Raw genomic sequence first — 17,410 nt, 5'->3', positions numbered from 1 at the left:
GTTGCTTGCACTAAAGTATTCTATCTGTAACCGGAACTTTCTCCTTTTGCTAGAACCACTTCCCGTCAACAGTGTAGCAATCTACGACTTCAAACAATCCCCGCAAACCGGGGTCCTCTTCGATATTCAGTATCCGAAGCAAGCCACCAACTTTTTCTCAAGGTTAAAGATAAGCTACTTTGAAGGCAGCCATTATCAATCATATCTCCATAAAGGTAAGATGTGTCGGCTGAGTGGATAATGTCTCCTGGTGGAGTCAATACAGATCTATGTTGGGCAATAGACCCTTCGGCCCAACTTGACCATGCTGACCAGGATGCTCTATCTAAACTTGTCCCATGAACCTGCGTATGGTCCATATCCCTCTCAATCTTCTCTATCCATGTACCTGTCCAAGCATCTTTTAATGGTACATGGATAGGGAAGGTGTAGAGGTATATGAGCCAAACATGGGCAGGTGGGATTTGCTTAGATGTGGTACTTTGGTCGGCAGGACAAGTTGGGCCGAAGGGCCTGTTTCCGTGTTGTATGACTCTATGAATGTCGGTTTTAATACTTGTCTCAACTACCTCTTCTGGCAACTCCTGTCTGGAAAAGTTGCCTCTTGGGTTCCTGTTAAATCTTTCCCCTCTCACCTTAAACCTTTGTCCTCTGCAGCTTATTGTCCCCTACCCTGGGGGGAAAGATGATGCAATCACTCTATTTACCTCCCTCATGGTAGATAATTCCATTTAGATTTCCATATATTTAAAAATACATTCACGCCTAGAATTTCTGTTTTAAATTGTGGGCGGCACAGTGGCGCAGCGGTGGAATTGCTGCCTTACAGCGCCAGAGACCCGGGTTCAATCCTGACTATGGGTGCAGTCTGTATGGAGTTTGTACGTTCTCCCTGTGACCGCGTTCTCCCTGTGACCACTCTCCAAAGACGTACAGGTTTGTTAGTTAATTAGCTTCGGTAAAGTTATAGAACATAGAATGCAGAACAGTACAGCACGGGAACAGGCCCTTCGGCCCACATTGTCTGTGCCGAACATGATGCCAAATTAAACTAATCTCCTCCGCATGCACGTGATCCCTCTCTTCTCTGCCTATCTAAAACTCTCTTATATGTCACCATCACATCTACCTCTACCCACTACCCCTGGCAGCGCATTCCAGGCACCAACCACCCTCTGTGTGTAAAAATAAAATAAAAAAATCTTCATGGCTACATGAAGGACGGAAGGACAAATTGCTGAATATACCTGTGATGGTCCCACATTCAAGTCACAAACAAACGTAAAACAATTTTAAAAAGCAGGGTGTAGTTTCTTCCCTTGAAAAGGTGAAGTTTCTCAAAAATAAGTTCATAGGCTCCTAAGTTCTAGGAGCAGAATTAGGCCATTCGGCCTATCAAGTCTACTCTACCATTTGATAGTAAGATTAAACGAGAACTTACCAGTTTGAAGTTTGATCTGTATTTTATGAGGAGTTACGATGAGGGATTACGTGAAGAACCCGCTCAGTGCGCAGGCGCGGCATACTTCCAAGCAGCGGTGTGGAATCACAGATAGACACAGTTATTTTGAAGTAAACATAGTAAAGATAAGGAGACATCAATTTATTAGTTTGATCCATATAATGAGGGTGGGAGCGGAGGGCACGTAATCCCTCATCGTAACTCCTCATAAAATACAGATCAAACTTCAAACTGGTAAGTTCTCGTTTAATCTTACTATTTTACTTCGGAGTCACGTGAGTGACTACGTGAAGATTTCAAAGCTCTGTGATTTCAAACCGTGTAACAGTTTCATTTCACTCACTGCCGAAGTTCTTGAGGGAGGAAGTGTTATCGTAATCAACCAATGAGTCTATTTGTAGAAAAACACAATGGTATTTTTTAAACAATAACAACAAAGAATTAAGTTGCTCCCCTGGGCTTAAATTAAATATTTGCAGTTCGTAAATCTTTACTGCAAATAAACCAGGTTTTGCCAACGGCTTATTATAAAATTTCTGAACGGTCTTTTCCCCCCCACCATCCTGCTGTAGCCAGGATGTGGTCTATAGGCATGTCCATTCTTTAGCCGTCGACATGGATGCTGTCCTGGTGGAATAAAATTTGTACATGTTAGTGTTTATCCCAGCAGTTTCTAGCACCTGCTTGAGCCGTCTCGCAATGGTTTGGCTCGTCACCCGACCATAAGGTTTTTGTGACTGACCCACAAGGCTTTTCATCTCCCTCGTATATTTTGGTTGTGTCTATGTAGGATAGTAGGTGAGTCATGGCACATAACCGTGGTTCTGGTGGGTAAGCCACGACTGGATTAGGTGTTCCTGGTCTGCTCTGTTTGATCAGTCGCTGGATAACGACAGATCTGGTCTGGAGCTGTGATCATGTTGTCCAGTCGCAATAGGTGTAGTGACTGGACCCTCTGAGCGGATACAAGTGCCATCAACATGAGCGTCTTTAGTGTAGCTTGCTCGAGGCCGGGGGATCTGGCTGGTGGCCATTCCCTGAGATATGTCAGGACCACACTGATATCCCAAATATGGGTATACCTGGGCTTAGGGCTTGATATTGTAAATGCCCTTCATCAGTTTTACCACCAGTGGATGGGAACCCGTCGCCTGTTGTCCTGGCGCTGGTTGTTGATGGCACTGTAGCTGATCCCTACATCGTGGTGTAGATAGGCCAGGAACTCCAGTATGTTGGTGGCTGTAGCTGTTGCGTATGTCGTCCCTGTTTCCTGGCAGTACTTCTGCCTTTTTTGATGCTGGTTAAGTACTGCCTCTGGTGGATGTTCGAAGGGATGCCGACATGGTGATGGTTTGTTTGGACAATCCCAGTTCCAGGTAAGGTCTGTTCAAACTTGCAACCCAGGCGTTTAATTTTCTCATGGTATGGGTGTTTAGCTTACCTGGTAGGTAAGTAGCTGATAGCCAAATATGTCTTTCGACACACCATTGCCAAATCATGTTGACCAATTTGTCGCATGACAATGATTTTATGCCACCCATATGGTTAATATAAGCCATCACCATAGTATTTATCAATTTGTAACCGAACATGCAAGTGCTGCATATTGGATACATATGCTTTTAAACCATAAAAGGCGCCCAACATCTCTAGATAGTTAATGCCCAGTGTAAGTAGTAATGATGACTCTAGGTTAGTCCATCTACCACCTGTGCTAGATATGGAGTTAGTCGCTCCCCAGCCTTGAGCACTGGCATCTGTTTTTAGTAACTAAAGTAGGGTTAGTGATAAAGATAGGGCTGAAACTATGCCAAATGTTTTCTGCCCACCACTGTAGCTCTGATATTGCTTCAGTGGGTAAGTTCATGACACGATCATAGTGACCTGTATTTTTTTTTTTTTTTTTTTTTTTTTTGGATAGTGCAAAGGTCCGAATTGAGTAGCCGGAAATGCTGCTACCATTTTCCCAATTACTCTTGCTACTTGTCGAATATCCTTTGGAATTCAGTTGTTTGGCAGTAACATATGTCTCCATTTTGAAATGTATATACTTAACAAATTTGTTTAGTGATGTTAAGTCAATGATGATGCGACAGCCACCATCTTTTTTGGTTTTAGTGAATATATTCGATACAAATTCCAAAGGTTCATGTTTGGTCTTTTCGATGACCCCCTTTGTGATAAGTCTCACCAGTTCAGCTTGTCCCTCACGTTTCTCTTTGACGGAGGGAGAAATACCCCTTGGGGCCATTGTTGAACTGGCGGCGTTTTTTCTGACATGAATTGTATTTTATATCCACTATGCTTCAAACCGGTGCAATCTACCTCCTGTTAGTATTAAGCCTCCACGTCCCAAAAGGTGATAGGAACCAGACCCACCTACCTCCATGGTTACGGGTATTTCCTCTGATTCCCTTTGGTCGGCTTGCGAGGTGTCTGATGTGGCGTGTTTGTTGGGGGTTGGCGCATTTTCCATGGGGTCCGCTCTGGGCCCTGGTCTAATAAAGACTTACGGTGAAAGTAAGCGGACCCTGAGCTTTCACCAGTGTTGAATGGTGGATGTTTACTGGTGGATGCGGCGGGGTGCTGCCACTTGGTGGTGTGTGTTTTCAGTTTGCTCGTTTTATACCCTGCCTTCCCGAAGAGCAGCCTGTCTGGCTTATCGGCTGGTGTTTTACACAGCCCGGCAATCGAGGACTGATGGCAGGTTTGATGATTTCTTTCTGCAGATTATTAATTTCAACCTGCGTGTTACACAACAACGCGAGTGTATCCTGTTGATTGGTGGTCATCTCGGTGTTGTTTATAGAACGAGCAAACGACGTGATGCCTGCTGTCAATAGTCGGAGTATCCGCTGCAGCTTTAGCTCGTGGTGCCGGATGGTTGCCCCAATGTGTCCCCAGATTTGGCTGTTCACCGCTGGTACTTTTAGAGGTTCTCCGGCGCCTTCATTAATCACCTGCCCCTGCAGAGCTCTGTTGGAAAGGTGATTGATACTTGCCGCTAGTTTGGCCTCTAGCGGTTCCCTTGCATGGGGTTTTGACACGTAGCGGCCCACTGCACCAAGCAGCTGTTCCTGCTCCTGCACCCCCTGCATACTCCCGAAATCTTCAGCCATAACCCCTTGTTCTGGACCAGCCCAGTCCTGGTCCCCAAAGCTATCCTCTGGAAAGGAGGATGCAATGGACAGTGCAGGAGGCACTGTAGAGGGAGTGCCTGACTTCCCTCTGCAAGAGCTCCCCTCCCGGGGTGCACCTTGCTGGAGCACCTGCTCCAAGAGCCGCTCCATGCGGCTCAGGCGGCTGTCCCTCCCCCTCCTGGGTGGAGAGACGTCCCCGTCCGACAAGTCGGATGCCACCGGCCGGTTGCTCTTCCGTTTGGCTTTGCCTCCAGCCCGCTGTTCAGACATTAGCGGAGCTGGACTCGGCTCGGTGTCGGGGATAGCGGAACGCCTGGATAGCGCTCCTACCGCCTGTTGCTGCCCCCCCTTCTCCTCTTGCGGAGTTGGACGGGGGCAGATTTCGAAAGGTTTGTTTTTTCTTTTCGCGAGAGCGCTCTTTCTGCGCATCTCGCTGGAGCTGCTCCAATTGCTGTTGGATGCAGCTCAGGCGGCTGTCTCTCCTTCATTTTAGGTAGAGACATGTCCCCGTCCGACGAATCGGACGCCACCGGCCGGATGCCTGTTCGGATGGCTAGATCCCCAGCCCGCAGTTCAGGCACTAGCGGGACTGGGCTCGGGGCGGTGATGGGAATAGCGGAGCGCCCGGTTCCTACCGCCTTCTTCTGGAGCTTTTGCCTTGTAGATGCGAGAGCGCCCCTCAAGCAGCGCGTCTCGCAGGCACCTGCTCCGTGAACCGCTCCAGCGGCTCAGGCGGCTCTCTCTCCCTCCGTGCGGGTGGAGAGACGTCCCGTCCCAATCGGGAACACCTGCCGGATGCCTCTCGAGTGGCTATGCATCCAGCCCGCTGCTCAGGTGCTAGCGGGCTGGCCTCGGCACGGTGTCGGGGATACCGGGTCGCTCCTACCGCCTGTTGCTGCCCCCCTTCCCCCCGACGGGAAACCGTTCCTCCTTGAACGGGGGACAGTTTTGTTCCAGAGCCTTTTTCTCTGTCTGTAAAAAACACAAGCAGAAAAAAGGCTCACCTGTAAAAGAAACCCCGACCTCAGGATACTCACCTGACGGTCCGGTTCATCCTGTAACGAGAGTGCCTAGCTCCCGTTGCGGCCGCTGTTGCACTGCTGGCGTAATGCCGCGCCTGCGCACTGAGCGGGTTCTTCACGTAGTCACTCACGTGACTCCGAAGTAAAATCATGGCTGATCTATCTTTCCCTCTCAACCCCATTCTCCTGCCTTCACCCCATGAACCCTTACTAATCAATAATCTGTCAATCTCCGCCAAAAATATCAATTGCCTCTACAGCCTTATGTGGCAATAAATTCCACACATTTATCCCCCTCTAACTAAAGCCTGCATGAGACAAACATTCTATTTGTTAGCTGCATTAAGGTGTTAGACCCGCTACACGCTAGAGGCAGGAAACATGTTCCCGATGTTGGGGGAGTCCAGAACCAGGGACCACAGTTTAAGAATAAGGGGTAAGCCATTTAGAACAGAGATGAGGAAACACTTTTTCACACAGAGGGTTGTGAGTCTGTGGAATTCTCTGCCTCAGACTGCAGTGGAGGCCGGTTCTCTGGATACTTTCAAGAGAGAGCTAGATAGGGCTCTTAAAGATAGTCTAGTCGGGGGACATGGGGAGAAGGCAGGAACGGGGTACTGATTGTGGATGATCAGCAATGATCACATTGATTGACGGTGCTGGCTTGATGGGCCGAATGGCCTACTCGTGCACCTATTGTCTAAGGATCTAAAAAGTGCCATATTTTGTAGCAACATTAAAGCAGGCCTGTGGGTAACTCCAAAGCTGTGTAACATCCCAGAAGAATGGGGATCTTCAGTTACAAGATCGCAGGAGGGGGGGGGGGGGGGGGGGGGTTTAAGGGTTTCCCTGTGTAACGGTGTACTGTGTCAATTTCCATGTTGGTCTGTGCAGAGTTCTCGCCACTGCCAACATTTGGCCAAGCAGCCGCAATCTTGGCAGCTGGCGGTTGAAGGCAGCAAGCTTCCTGCAATAAGGGAGTTTTGTTACTGAATTAATGGTCACTACAGGCGTGTGGAGGAGAATGGGGGAGTGATCGAAAAAGACACAAAGTGATGGAGTAACTCAGCGGCTCAGGCAACATCTCTGGAGAACAATGATAGGTGACATTTCAGGTCTGGACCCTTCTTCTCTGACATTTTCGGTGCCAGAAGAAGGGTCCTGACCTGAAACATCACCTATCCATGCTCTCCAGAGATGCTGCCTGACGTGCTGAGTCACTCCAGCACTTTGTGTCCCTTTTTTAAAAGGGAAAACATTACCGTGCTGTTCATTAAACCACTGTGAACCACATTTGGTCCCTTTGTAAACCTGTGTATATTTTCACAGCCTTTATTAACTAACTCTATTGTGTTGGTTTCCCTTGAACAGATTTTCTGAAAGGCAAGTTAATTTTCAACACTTGGATACCGGGCACATGTTACAGTAACATCACAGTGCAACTGGTGGGAGAGGCTAATGTTAATAAAGTTCCACTAATGGAGTACAGCGATGTGGGGCATGAACCGAAACATCATCGGACAGGTAAAAACTCCTCTTCTGTGCCTCTCCGAGACATGACTCCCAGATTGCAAGGAAAGTAGATATAGCTCTTTGGGCTAATGGAATGAGTTAGATATAGCTCTTGGGGCTAACGGAATCAAGAGATATGGGGAGAAAGCAGGAATGGGGTACTGATTTTGGATGATCAGCCATGATCATATTGAATGGTGGTGCTGGGTCGAAGGGCCGAATGGCCTACTCCTGACCCATTTTCTATGTTTCCAAAGTAGGTGGTTATTGGGCAAATTATGGTGGATTTAAGAAAGTTCAAAAGTGTGCCGGAATGTATTGCTGAAGCTTTATAAGACGCTGATCAGAACGCATTTGGAGTATTGTGAGCAGTTTTGGGCCCCATATCTGAGGAGGGATGTGCTGGTGTTAGAGAGGGTCCAGAGGAGGATTACGAGAATGATGGAGGTAGGGTCTATGGTGAAAGTTTGCAGCGGATAGTTCTGGCTGAATTGTGTGCTCTGAACTGACAACACCATTCCTGGCCTGAGCTGTAAATAGGCCCTTGGGCCCACCGAGTGCACAATGACCAGTGAGTACCTGCCCACTAGTTCAGTCCTACAGGCTAGGGGCAATTTACCTGCAAACCAACTCATCTTTGAAATGTGCGGGGAAACCGGGGCAACTGGAGAAAACCCACGTGGTCACAGGGAGAACATGCAAATTCCACACAGCCAGCTCCCGTAGTCAGGATTGAACCTGCGTCTCTGGAGCTGTCAGGCAGCAATTCTACTGCGGCACCACCATGCCGCCCTTCTGTAAAATGAAAGCTTGGTGTCGTCATTGAGAAAATCAAGGGGAATAACCAGGCTAAATAGTGCCCTGAGCTTTTCATGTCAAGGTGAACAGCTCCTGGTTACTTCACATGGTGTGGGGTAAGTCATGCCAGCAAGGCCAGTCCTTACTGACCATCCAGGCCTTGCCCTGAGAAGATAAAGGCAAGATGCTGTCTTGTATCGCTGCAGTCTTTCCATATGCTGTTTATAGAGTTATAAAGCTGTGCACCATGGAAACAGTCCCTTTGGCCCATCTTGCCCATGCTGACCAAGTTGGTATTTTGGGCTAGTCCCATTTGCCTGTATTTGGCCCATATTCCTCCACACAACTTCCTATTCCCATCAGTCCGAAGAAGGGTCCCGACCCAAAACGTTGCCAATCTATGTCCTCCAGAGATGCTGCCTGTCCCACTGAGTTACTCCCGCACTTTGAGCTACAAAGAGAGAGTTAGATTTAGCTCTTAGGGCTAACGGAATCAAGGGATATGGGGAGAAAGCAGGAACGGGGTACTGATTTTGGATGATCAGCCATGATCATATTGAATGGCGGTGCTGGCTCGTAGGGCCGAATGGTCTACTCCTGCACCTATTGTCTATGTTTCTATGTTACTCCAATCCATATATCTGTCTAAACTTGTCCATACATCGGAACATTTGGAGTAATGTTCAAAATACGTTGCATTTGAAATATCTGCTTCTATAGCTTCCTTTGGCTGCTCATTATAGATACTATCTCCACTCAGAGTGGAAAGGTTGCCCCTGAGATCCCTCTTAAACCTTTGCCCTCTCACCCATAGCCTCTGGCTTTGGAATCCCCGACCGCAGGAGAAAGATGGTGGGCGTTCACTTTATCCATGCCCCTCATGACCTTGTAGATGTTGTTGAGCAAGAGGTGCCAGGATTTAGCGATGGTGAGTGAATAGAGAACATAGAACAGCACGGGAACAGGCCATTCAGCCCGCGTTGTCTGTGCCGAGCGTGATGCCAAGAATGTTGATATGTTTCCACATGAGGACCTTTCCAAGTGAGGTTTGTGACGTGGAGAACCTCTCATCAAATTGTGAGTGTACAGAGGTTAAAATGTTGAGTCAGGAAGGCAGGGTTTGATTCTATTGAATTCTTCATCAGTGAGGAAACTTGTCGACTCTTGACTGTATTCTCCCTCGACAGTTCCCTATCCCCCGAGCAACGTGTCGATGAAGATAGTGTATGGAAGAAGCCAGCCTAGTAGCGAGCATCCTGCTGGACACGACCAGTCTTCCCTCAACTCCAACAGTACAGTGGCCGAGGGAAGTAGCGCCATTGATACCGAGATCAACGATCTTGCCACCACCAAACCGGTCATGTGGGGAAGCCATAGGTTGTCTGGAAAGCCAGCCGGCTGGGCACGGGAGCTGCAACCAGACAGTAAAGAGACCTCGGGCAGTGGGAGTGATTACTTGGATATAATGAAAGAGGATTCACGGCGTATTGTTTACACCAACACAGACACTCTGAGCTCTGTCGCCAACCTGGAGCCAGTTTGGCTTGTACTCGAGTGGTTGCCTCCAAAACCACCTACAACGTTCGATGGCTTCAACATTTATATCCAGAGGCAAGGTAAGCTCAAACTGCCAACACTGCTGTTGTCAAATACCAGCAGTATACTACATTAGAGTAACAGCGTGGGAACGGGCCCTTCGACCCATGGAGCCCACGCCAGCCATCGATCACTCATTCACACTAGTACCCACTTGCTACGCACTAGGGGTTATTCACAGGGGTCCAATTAACCTACAAACCTGCATGTCTTTGGAACGTGGGAAGAAACCGGAGCACCCGGAGGAAACCCGCGCAGACACAGGGAGAACGAGCAAACTCCACAGAGACCGCTCCGCTCCCGAGGTCAAGATTAAACACGGGTGTCGGGCACTGTGAGGCATCTGTCCTACCCGCTGCGGCATTATGCCGCACTGTGTTTATGTTCAACCCTAAACCTGTGACTTGGGCAACAAACTGTGACTAACACTTCAACACAAGGGCTAAGAGGTGTAGCACTGTTGGAGGTGTTGATCATTTACTGATCGTCTGACTGAAATTCAAAAGTTTCCTGGGATGGTGCATCCGGCATTTTTTTTAAATCGGCTCTATCTGACTTTGTCGAAATGTAACTTTGAGATAAAGTTGGTGTTTATGTCACACTGCTCAATGGTTTTGGTTTTCATCTTTAAACTCCTAAAGGGTCTGTCCCACTTTCACGAGTTATTTACTAATTCTCCTGAGTTTTCCCCTCGATTCAAACTCGCAGAATGTTCGTAACATGTCCGTAGGAGGTCGTAGGAGTTCGTAGATATATCGTAGCGGCTCGTTATGCCAGCCGTAGGTCCTCGTGGCATCAGGTAAGTCGGGACGTTTTTTCCAGCCCGATAAAAAATGCCCACGAGTAAAAAAAATGGTCAGGATGAAAGAAATTACAACTTTTTACTTGTAAGAAGGGCATCGAAATAGTCGTGGGAATTTGTAGACATACTCGTAGGAGTTCGTGAACATAGTCGTGGAAGGTCGCAGGAGTTCGTAGATTACCACCATCTTGATTTTTTTTAGGTCCTTTAAACTCGGCAGAGGTTTTGAATTAAGTCGTGAAAGTGGGACAGGCCCTTAAGATTACAGAAGAATATTGAACGAAAATGTAGCAAAGATTCACCATTTTATCGCACTGACGCTCGTTTTAAACTCTTGCGTTCCCCCGCAGGGCAGGCTGCTGATGTATATCGAGCGGAAAATACCAGTTATGTATTTGAGCTGGAGCTCAGGGACTCGGGGAGGTACGATGTGAACGTGACCACTGTCAGCTCTGTGGGTGCCTGTCGGACCAGAGAGGGCTCATTCAAGAAACGCTTGACGTTCTACCTCAGTAAGTATCTTCCGTCAGTTTGGAGCGGGAGAACCGAGAGACAGCCTGTTCATCCCGGGTGGCTGTCTGCACGTTGCCATTCCAGGTATGAAGATCAGTAACTTCAGTCTGAATATGGGTCTCGACTCGAAACGTCACCCATTCCTATTCAGAGATGTTGCCTGTCCCGCTGGGTTACTCCACCATTTTGTGTCTATCTTCGGCTTAAACCAGCATCTGCAGTTCCGTCCTACATCAGAAGGCCTCTCTGCCGTGTGTCCGCTTCTGAACTGGACCCTGTGTTTGACATCCTGTCCATCTCAGACCCACCACTGTGGCCGAGTGTGCTTGAAGCTTAAGATGTGTTGATGATCAAACGCTATTGACAATAAACTATATGCAGCTGGGATATTTATTGATATAAAGAAAGCATTTGATACGATCAATCATGATATCTTATTAAAAAAATTAGAAAGGTATGGCATCAGAGGTCTAGTACTGGATTGGATAAAAAGCTATTTAAGTAACAGGCAACAGTTTGTGAAGCTGGGCAGTTACAGTTCTACATGCTTGGACATTGCTTGTGGTGTCCCCCAGGGGTCAGTGTTGGGTCCAAAACTATTCACCATGTATATAAACGACATTTGTAATGTGTCCAATGCCTTGAGGCTGGTCTTGTTTGCAGACGACACAGATATTTTTTGTTCTGGGGAGAATTTAAAACAACTACTGGATAAAATAACAAAAGAAATGGGCAAACTGAAAACATGGTTTGACAGGAACAAAATATCATTAAATTTGAGCAAAACCAAAATAATGTTATTTGGTAATTGCAGAACAAATACACAAGCAAATATAAAGATAAATGGGGTTGAAATTGAACAAGTTCATGAAAATAAATTTCTTGGGGTTATAATAGATGATAGAATCAGCTGGAAATCACACATTAAACATGTACAATCCAAACTGTCAAAAAGCATTTCTGTATTACACAAAGTTAAGCAGGTTCTGGATCACAAATCACTCCGCATTCTCTACTGTTCACTAATCTTACCCTATTTAAATTACTGTGCAGAAGTCTGGGGCAATGACTATAAAAGCTCGCTACATTCATTAACTATTCTGCAAAAAAGAGCAATACGTATTATTCACAATGTCAGGTATCTGGATCACACTAATCCATTATTCTTAAGGGGCTTTTTCACGGGGCGAGTTGACGCAAGATGTCACCAGAGTGAAGTGGTCGTGGTCCAGCACGAGTCTCGCACGATATAACGGGGGGTAGATAAAGAGTTCCCACGGTACTCGGCATTTCTGTTATTTGTGCGAGTGACTTGTCCGTCTCCCGAGCTTTCCCGTTAAATCTTGAATGAACATCGTGAACTACACGTGACACAAATGATGTAACTTTTTTTTTCACACACTATAAATATCCTCCCTTGGTTGAATTGGCTCATTTGGAGACATGTTTTACTGTGTATGTGGGAGACACAGATGGACTGAGCACAGTACCTCGGTCTTACTGTGTGTGGGAGAGGGGGAGAAAGAGACGTACACTCACAGAGGCAGAGTCTCTCAGCCTGTGTAAGAGGGAGGGAGAGAGAGAGAGAGGCACACACAAGGTGGATGTGAAATCTCACCTGCCTGTTTCAGTGACAGACACCCGCCGCCAGTAAATGAAGACACCCCCATCTGTCTCCCCCTCCTCTCCCTCGACTCCCCCACCTTTCCCTCCCAACTCCAGTCCCGTCCCGACCCCCTGGGAAACTGAATAGAGCAACAATATAGATATAGAAACTGAAACAATATAGAAACTGAATAGAGCAACATGGCAAAAACATCTCTGACACGCTTTACCCCCTTTCTTTGAGATTTTCTGGGAGCCATCTCTGCAAGTGTTCCTGTTAAAAAGATTATCCAACAATGACAATTAGGTGGGACGTCCTCGAAGGACACATGTTCCCTTGTCGATATTGAGACCACCTTTTTTACTCACCTTCTGTCCCCTCTGTCCAGCTTCCGGGTTTACCGTTCGCAGGAGTTCCCACGCGCTATATCTCTAAAATCTGAAGTTAGGTAATGTCTAAAGGAACTGCAGACGCTGGTTAATGCTGGTTAATACGCACAGAAGGACACAAAATGTTGGTGTAACTCAGCAGGTAAGTCAGATCTGGGAAGAAAAACATAAAAAGCTGGAGTAAGTCAGCGGGTCAGGCAGCATCTCTGGAGAAAAAGAATAGGTGGCGATTCGAATCGGAACCCTTCTTCAGACAGCCTAATCGGAATTGAGTCTGAAGATGTGTCTCGTCCCGAAACATCAGCTATTTTTCTCCAGAGATGCTGCTTGACTCGCTGAGTTACTCCAGCTTTTTGTGTCTGTCTTCGGTTTAAACCAGCATGTGCAGTTCACTCCTTACACGGGTCTCTGTACAACATTGATTGGTAGCGTTCCGGACCCTGCTTCGGAAAGGCATCGATCGCTAGTCGGCGAGGACTCCGACCTGTATCTCTCAAAGAAGTACATGTGAAAAATTTCTCACGGACCATAAAAATGCGGACCTTTCAGTAAAGTCCCTTTTAAAGTCCCTTTTAAAGATTATAGTTATTTTCTTGAATCTCATTAACATAACTCATGAATAAGTTGATGTCCATATGCGGATGCAAATCTTTATTTTTATTTATTTTTTAAATTCAATCCCACAGAAGACAATTTTTACTCACCTTCTGTCCCCTCTGTCCAGCTTCCGGGTTCACCGTTCGCAGGAGTTCCCACGGTACCCGCAAGAGTTATTACGGATATCGCACTGGCCACTACGTTCATATAATGTTGCAATGCTCAACCACAAGTGTACAAGTCACTCTTGGAGAAATTCAAACTTTCTTGAATTTTCTCCCGAGTGACCAAGTTACACGATTACCTGCCGTTAGCGCTACGGTGGTCCACGGTGGTCCATGAATGCCGTACTGTTATCGCACGAGGTTCCCACGATGTTAAACTCTGGTTAACTCTTGCGTCAAGTCGCCCCGTGAAAAGGCCGCTTAACAGTCAAAATTATTAAAATTAGCAGATTTGTTTGCATTTAAAACAGCACTGATAATGTTTAGGGCCAAAAATAAAAACTTACCTGGAAATATACAAAAATTATTCAATGAGCGAGTGGGGGGTTATAATTTAAGAAGAATATTTAATTTTAAGGTACAAAGAGTCCGCACGACCAGAAAAACTTCTTGTATTTCGGTCTGTGGAGTAGGATTGTGGAACAGTTTGAATGTGGAGTTAAAGCAATGTCCAAACATGAACCAGTTCAAAATGACATACAAAAAACTTTTTTTCACAGGTACAGGGATGAAGGGGATGGTTGACAAACAGGGGTTAGTGTTTGTTTATTATTTTGTTTATTATTTATTTATGTTTTTTGGTTACTCCATACATATTACTTGTAAGTGTATATCAGTTGTATGTATATATATGTTTGTATGCATCTCTAAAAATAGTCTGGGGTATTATTATTATTAATGAATTAATTATTAAATATGGAAGAAGGGTTTAGGGAGAAGGGGTGAGATTAAATAAGTTATTCTTCTTCTCACTCCTTTTCGAGCTTGTAAAGAAAAAGTGTTGGACATTTAAATTTTGCTTTATGCTTTTCATTGCTTTGTAAATATTGCCTGGAATGTCCAATTGTTTGATTTTGTTGTTGTTATTTATTCCTATTTATGTCTTTACTTGTTCGGAACAAATAAACAAATAAACAAATGATCCAAGACAGACACAAAATGCTGGAGTAACTCAGCAGGACAGTGAGGCATCATCTCTGGAGAGAGGGAATGGGTTGCAGCATCTCCGGTCCCAGTAACTCTGCCTGTCCCACTGAGTTACTGCAGCTTTTTGTGTCTATCTTCGGTTTAAACCAGCTGCTGCAGTTCCTTCCTCCACATGTGTTGATGATCAGTGGGTCTCTGTTCCGCAGTTCGATCCAAACCGTACCCACTTAAATTGTGGCATGTGGTAACATTGTGACTCTCTGCGTTCACCCATTCTTTTTAATTCCTCCTTTTATTTGTCCTTTTTCATCTTGTTATAGATTCATTTCCTTTTTATTGACTTTTCTTTTAGTTTAGAATAGAGATACAGCGTGGACACAGGCCCTTCCTCCCACCATGTCCATGCCGACCAGCGATCCCTGCACACTAACATTATCCTACACACACTAGGGACAATCAACAACTTTTACCAAGCCAATACGCCTACGTCTTTGGAGTATGGGTGGAAACTAGAAATCCCAGAGAAAACCCACGCAAGTCACGGGGAGAATGTACAAACTCCGTACAGTCTGCACCCGGGTCTCTGCCGCTTTAAGGCAGCAACACTAAGCAATTTAGGTGATGTTTCGGGTCGTGACTCTTCTTCAGACTGGTTGTAAGGTGGCAGAGAAAGCTGGAAGAAAGGCTCGGACTCGGAACGTCAACTCTCCATGTTCTCCAGAGATGCTACCTGAGTTAATCCAGCACTATGTGACTTTTTATACCGTTTTATGTTGCCTCTCCAAATTGTTTCCCCAAAGGAATGTTTTACTTTTCTTTTAAGGTCCTTCTGGGAAATGGTTTAAGGAGGTGACGGAAAGGCCCGGCAATGTTGCGGTGAAGGTGATGAACGCCATGACGGCCCTCGTCTCCTGGACCCAGTCACCGGGCACCAGCTACGATGGAGTCATGTCGGTCGTATCCCTCTCCTGTCGACACCAAGCAGAAGGGCAGAGAATCGAATCTCTTTACTGCTCGAAGGTATTGAGGTGCACAAGCTTGAGGAACCAAGTGAGATGTGACCACACGTTGTGTCATAGACGCGTAGAGTCTGACAGCGTGGAAATAGGCCCTTCAGCCCAACTTGCCCACACCAACCAACATGCCCCATCTACACTAGTCCCACCTGCCTGTGTTTGGCCCAGATCCCTCTCAACCTGTCCTATCTCTGTACCTATCCAATCTCTTCTTAAACGTTGCGATAGTCCCTGCCTCCATTACCTCCTCCAGCAGCTTATTCCATACATCCATCACCCATTGTGTGAAAAAGTTGAGATTCCTATCAAATCTTCCTGCCTTCACCTTAAACCTATGTCCTCTGGTCCTCGATTCCCCTACTCCGGGCAAGAGGCTCTGTGCGTCCACCCGATATATTCCTCTCGTGTTGCAAAAATGTTCATTGACCAGAGGATTTAAATGTGAAGGGCACGCGGATCGAGTTTCACTGTACCTTAATTGGTACACGTGACAAACTGACCTTTGAACCTTTGAGCTCCTTCATTTTAGAGTCAGAGTTGTACAGCAGGGAAACAGGTCCTTCAGCCCATCTTGCCCATGACGACCAAGCTGCTCTATCTACACTAGTCCCACCTGCTCGCGCTTGCCCCATATCCCTCGAAACCTTTCCTGTCCATGTACCTGTCCAAATGTCTTTTCAATGTTGCTATAGTACCTGCTTTTGGGTTCAATCCAGTTTTGTTTCCATGTACAATGAGTTTGTTGTGTTACAGTGGAAATAATTATCATACATCAGATACTTGGACATTATCTCCAATTAAATGAATCCAAAAATAAAAAGCTAGCAACATTCATGTAGGGTGGCACGTTGGCGCAGCGGTAGGGCAGCTGCCTCAGAGCGCCAGAGATTCAGGTTCGATCCTGACATCGGGTGCTGTCTGTGTGGAGTTTGCATATTCTCCCTTTGACCGCGTGGGATTCTTCCGGGTGCTCGGGTTTCCTCTCACATCCCAAAGATGTGCGGGTGAGTTTGTAGTTAATTTCCCTTGGTGTGGAGGGAGGTGATGCGAAAATGGCCTCACAAAGTATAAACGGGTGATCGGTAGTCGATGCGACTCGGTTGGCCGAAGAACTTGTTTCCACGCTGGATCTCTAAACTAAACTAAATTCAGCCTTGTGTAGTGACTGAACCCTGCCCTTCAGTTTGTGGAGATTTAGTTTAGTTTAGAGATACAGCATGGAAACAGGCCCTTCGTCCCACCAAGTCCGTACCGACCAGCGATCCCCGCACATTAACATTACCCTACACACATATGGGGTCATTTTATATTTATATACCAAGCCAATTAACCTACAAATCTGTACATCGTTTGGGTGTGGGAGGAAACCAAAAAACTCGGAGTAAACCCACGGGAGAATGTACAAACTTCGTACAGACATCACCCGTAGTCAGGGTCAAACCCGGGTCTCTGGCGCTGTGAGGCAGCAACTCTACCGCTGCGCCCTGTGCTCTACTTTGTCTTCTGCAGAGCTCGTCTCCTGTCCCACCGCCACCGGCTGATGGGGTGGACATGTGGCGTGGAATGTCGGGTGCATGCGGGGAAACGTCCCACAGTCAGGGAGCTGGTCACGTGTTTCTGTTTGGTTTTTCAAACAGGTGAACCTGAGTGGGAACATCATTGACAACCTGATGCCTGGGGCACACTACCAGGTGACGGTCTACCTGAGGAATGGCCCATCTGTCGGACCCCCGTCTCGCCCCGTCACCTTTGGCTTGAGTGAGTATCTGGGAGGTTGCAACCTTCACATCCCCACTTCCCTGCTGG

At 46.6% G+C, this 17,410-nt stretch overlaps 1 protein-coding gene across 3 annotated transcripts in view; it reads left to right on the top strand.

Moving 5' to 3' along the window:
* ptpro (protein tyrosine phosphatase receptor type O) overlaps positions 1 to 17,410 on the top strand; it is a 131,872-nt gene that overhangs the window by 59,129 nt on the left and 55,333 nt on the right. For all 3 annotated transcript variants that reach the window (XM_033039539.1, XM_033039538.1, XM_033039537.1), the window contains exons 4-9: positions 54 to 215; positions 6,996 to 7,148; positions 9,122 to 9,550; positions 10,683 to 10,844; positions 15,412 to 15,608; positions 17,242 to 17,362. In XM_033039539.1, coding sequence (XP_032895430.1) covers positions 54 to 215; positions 6,996 to 7,148; positions 9,122 to 9,550; positions 10,683 to 10,844; positions 15,412 to 15,608; positions 17,242 to 17,362 — 1,224 coding nt within the window. The remainder of the gene's footprint in view (positions 1 to 53; positions 216 to 6,995; positions 7,149 to 9,121; positions 9,551 to 10,682; positions 10,845 to 15,411; positions 15,609 to 17,241; positions 17,363 to 17,410) is intronic.

The sequence above is a fragment of the Amblyraja radiata genome, chromosome 21, assembly GCF_010909765.2.
Source record: "Amblyraja radiata isolate CabotCenter1 chromosome 21, sAmbRad1.1.pri, whole genome shotgun sequence".
NCBI classification, from domain to species: domain Eukaryota; kingdom Metazoa; phylum Chordata; class Chondrichthyes; order Rajiformes; family Rajidae; genus Amblyraja; species Amblyraja radiata.
The sequence above is the reverse complement of the archived record's forward strand: the minus strand, read 5'-3'. Positions and strand labels throughout refer to the sequence as shown.